General features: G+C 44.3%; 1 protein-coding gene across 1 annotated transcript; it reads right to left on the bottom strand.

The window, feature by feature from the left end:
• Positions 1-725: 725 nt before the first annotated feature.
• LOC100191507 (putative RAN GTPase activating family protein) lies at positions 726-3464 on the bottom strand. Its single transcript, NM_001136939.1, has 2 exons — positions 3232-3464; positions 726-2503 (listed from the first exon to the last, which is right to left on the bottom strand). Exon 2 carries the CDS (start codon positions 2473-2475, stop codon positions 850-852), a length of 1626 nt encoding a protein of 541 aa, NP_001130411.1. The 5' UTR covers positions 2476-2503; positions 3232-3464; the 3' UTR covers positions 726-849.
• Positions 3465-3832: the final 368 nt, after the last annotated feature.

Here is a 3832-nt window from a genome sequence, read left to right as displayed (position 1 = left end):
CTTTGAGCAAGCTGAAGGTATCAATGAATATGAATTCTGTTGATATTCGTACATGTTCTATAGAATGCAAATATGAATGAATTAACGAGATATACTTACTATCTTTGTCTCTTTACATTCTTGTTTATATATTGAATCATGAAAGCATGTATTTCATGACCTTCGTCTAATGATCATTATATCAATGGGGAGATAATGCTTTGGAAGACGAAGGACCCTAATAATTAACAATTGTATTGTCTTGTTCTTGATTCACAGCATTCGAGAATAAATGACCAACACACAGTGACTTACAAGTGGGACCCTGAGGCACGGGTTGGTTTCACACGAGCCCCTACAAGTGGGACCCTGAGGCACGGGTTGGTTTCACACAAGCCCCCAATTACAACACTCAGGTAACGACACGTAGACTTCATACTCCATGCGCCCAACCTTCGGTAGCCGTAGAGGCCTTCGCCATTCCCGATTGCGACAGGAATGCCAAAGCTTTCGCCTGTTCCGTACGCTCCCTCCGTCACGGGGCTCTCGCTCTTCCAGTCTTCGCTTGCTCTTGCTTTCCCTCCGTTATGTTCTGCTTCTGCTGTGGAGACGATCGAGGGAGGGGGCGTTGCGTTTCGCCTTCGCCACAACATATTTATCAATTAAACAAGGGGGTTTATCTATCAACGAGAGGTCAAAACATCCTCTTTACCGGGGACCCAAAAGGCTACAGACAATGTAAGTATGACCCTTGCAAAAGGCTCAGGACAATGCAAAAGCCTCAGTACATTCTTTTTAATTAAAAGTTTGCGTAGCTCATGGACATCCAAATGATTACTGAGTAGCTAAAGATATTTAACCTAAGGATCGTCAATCATCCTCATCCTGCTCAACCTTCACACTCTGCAGCTTCAAATCCAGCTCGTCCTCATCGTCCTCAGCATCCTCATCATCAGGCTCTCCATCAGGTTCATTCTCGTCTAGTGGGCCCAGCACATCCAGAGATTTCTTACCAGCCTTCAGAATTTCCTTCACCTCATCAACCCCTTCATCAGAGATAAAATTTCCATTGATGTTCAGCTGCACAAAATCTGGTTTATTTGCGACTGCCCGCGTAAAGCACCGAGCTCCAACCCTCTGCAGCATGTTCGTGCTCACATCAAGTTCCTTGAGATCTGAGTGGCCATCTTCCAATGATTTTGCAATTATCACAGCACCATTGTCCTTCAGTTCATTTTCAGCCAAGGTCAGCTTCTTGAGTGACTGCATTACTGCTAGACATTCAGCCAAATCTGGGGCTGCTTTGGCATTTATTTCATTTCCAGCAATTTCAAGGACCTCCAACTGCAGTGCTGACTGTTTGAGGGCTTTTGCAATTGCTATAGTACCCTTGTTCTCAAGATTGAGATCACTGAGATAAAGCTCAACAAGATCAGGTAGTTTTGGAAGGGTTTCGCTGAGAGCTAACCCTGCATCAACACCAAACAAGTTGTCCCTAAGATCAAGTTTCTTCAGACGAGTGCATGTCCCCAATGCCTCAGACAATGCGACTCCACCATCAGATCCTATCCTTGTTGCTGAGCACCTGAAACTCTCTACATTTGGAGAACGCTTAACCATTTCAGCAATATACATAGCACCTTCATCTCCAGTCATATTGTTGTGGAAGTGAAGAACCTTAAGCTTCTCAGTTGCAGGAATAAGCTCAGATAGAGCTTTTGCAGCTTCCTCTGATATGCCATCATTCATCACATAAAGTTCTTCCAGGGATTCTTGCGATTTCAGGAGCTCACTGAATGCCCTGACACCCTTCTCGCCCAAAGCATTGTCAGAGATGTTCAGATATCTCAGGACAGAACCATCTAATGCTTTGGAGAATATGCGCATCACATCAAGGGCTTCATCCTCAGACCTTCCTGCCACAAAATCTGAGATATCAACCTCTGTGAGCTGATTCTTAACTGACTCAAGAATTGGCCCAGCAACATTAGCAGCACCAATACCAAAGCTCCTGTTGCTAAAGCAAATTCTTTTATATGAATTTCCTGGTTTGGTAAGTGGACTCAGCAGTTCCTTTGCTTCATCTGCCTCAATAAAAGCACGCTTGCCACCAGATATATCTAGTACAGTATCAGCAGACACAAGAGGTGTGTCAGCTACAGGTGCCTCCAGTTCTGCAGTAGTCCTTGGGCCTTTTTTCAGAACTTCCAACATCATCTTGCTCGTTTCCTTTGCATATAGCTGGACAGCAGAACTCCCATCACCATCTGGCTCCTCTCTGAAATGCTCATCAGCCAAGGCAAAGCAAAGTTCTTCAATCGTTTTTGCATTCTCATGAGCCTCTTGCTTTCCCAAAAGGCGATATTTGCGAGAGAAAATGGACTCTGTGGACAGATTGTTTGTCATCCTGTCAACAAGCATGATCCGTGTGCTTTCACTTGGTGGCCACAACTTTATAGAGAATGTCCTGGGTTGGAAATCTTGTGCTGAATCCATGTGACAACCTTGGACTTCACACAGCAACCTGTAATAGTAGAACATGATTTACTAGCCTTGCCTTGATAACATAAGATATCACAGCAAAAAAAACAACAATAACCCAACAATATGAACCAATTAAATTGTATCTTCCGGTCTCTTGGGGGAACAAAACATTAGTACAATGGTAACAGAAAAAAAAAACTAAGTATGCTGACGACTAAAGTCTACCACTAAAATACTAACATTGATTATTTGATTCACTAAACAAAGATATAGGCCGAGAGCCATTTCACAAGTTTTTTTTATTATAACCTTCTATATAGGAATGCAACACATCATCTACTCTGATTAGCATGTATAGGATTTGGCGAGTTCAAACAAAAGAAGAAGAAGAAAACTCTTATGCTACTGTCACAGGTTCATGGGGCTTCAACTGCTAATCTAGATGTTTGACATACATTGCTTGAAACGTCAATAAGCTACAAAAGCATATAAGTTCTCAATTTACTAATCCGAATATTCTACATACATTGCTTGAAACATCAATGAGTTGCACCAGCAAAGCTCACGATGTCACTGCTCAACTGAACCCATCAGACTAGCAGGGGTGAATGCAGTAAAGTACATAGGTGTGCAGCCAATAATTGTGGCAAAAAATTCGAAGTTAATAGACAGAATACATGTATTTACATGTATACACTTCTAATTTGATAGTTAGGGTTTGGATGCTCAGCTTCGCACAGCAGGAACGGAAGAGAAGGGTGGTCGTACCAGGCGGAGCTTGTCGACGACGAAGAGCCCGCAGGAGACCTGGCGAACGGACCGACGGAGACCGGGGCACAAGGGCAGCGGCAGCGGCAGCGGCAGCGGCAGCGGTCGCCCAGTCGTCGCCACGAGGGAGAGAGAGAGCGCGCACTGCTGTCTGCTGGAACGGTAGAGATCCAGCTCGAGACCTTCTGGCTGTGGGTTGTGGCCGAGCCGCTGTGGGGAGCGAAATGCGTTGTTAGGGTTTGGTTTGGTGGTCGGTGGCTGCTGCTATTTCGTGCGTGGGTAGTTGGGCCACTTGGGTGTACGGGATGGGCTGGTTGCATTGCAGGCTTGCAGCTCACCGGGAAAGATAAAAGGTCCATTTTACCTCGTTAAGATAATTTCTTTTCTGTCTTTTTAAAGATAATTTCGTTTCAAACCGTTTAGATAAAATCTTTTCAAACCCTACTCATGGCATGATGGCTCAGGGGGAGGGAAAACACAGCAGGTACACCAATCTTCTAGACAACGTTGACCATTTTACGATTATGGCCAACGTTTCACTTCGGTGCAAGAGGTATAACGTCTTATCTGTCTCTCTTATTGCTCTAAATAAAAACTTTAG

Source organism: Zea mays, chromosome 4 (assembly GCF_902167145.1).
Source record: "Zea mays cultivar B73 chromosome 4, Zm-B73-REFERENCE-NAM-5.0, whole genome shotgun sequence".
NCBI lineage: Eukaryota > Viridiplantae > Streptophyta > Magnoliopsida > Poales > Poaceae > Zea > Zea mays.
This window is presented reverse-complemented; position numbering and strand designations above follow the sequence as displayed.

Excerpts from the sequence above, each read along its gene's own strand:
- LOC100191507 (NM_001136939.1), bottom strand. The coding sequence starts at position 2,475 with ATGGATTCAGCACAAGATTTCCAACCCAGGACATTCTCTATAAAGTTG.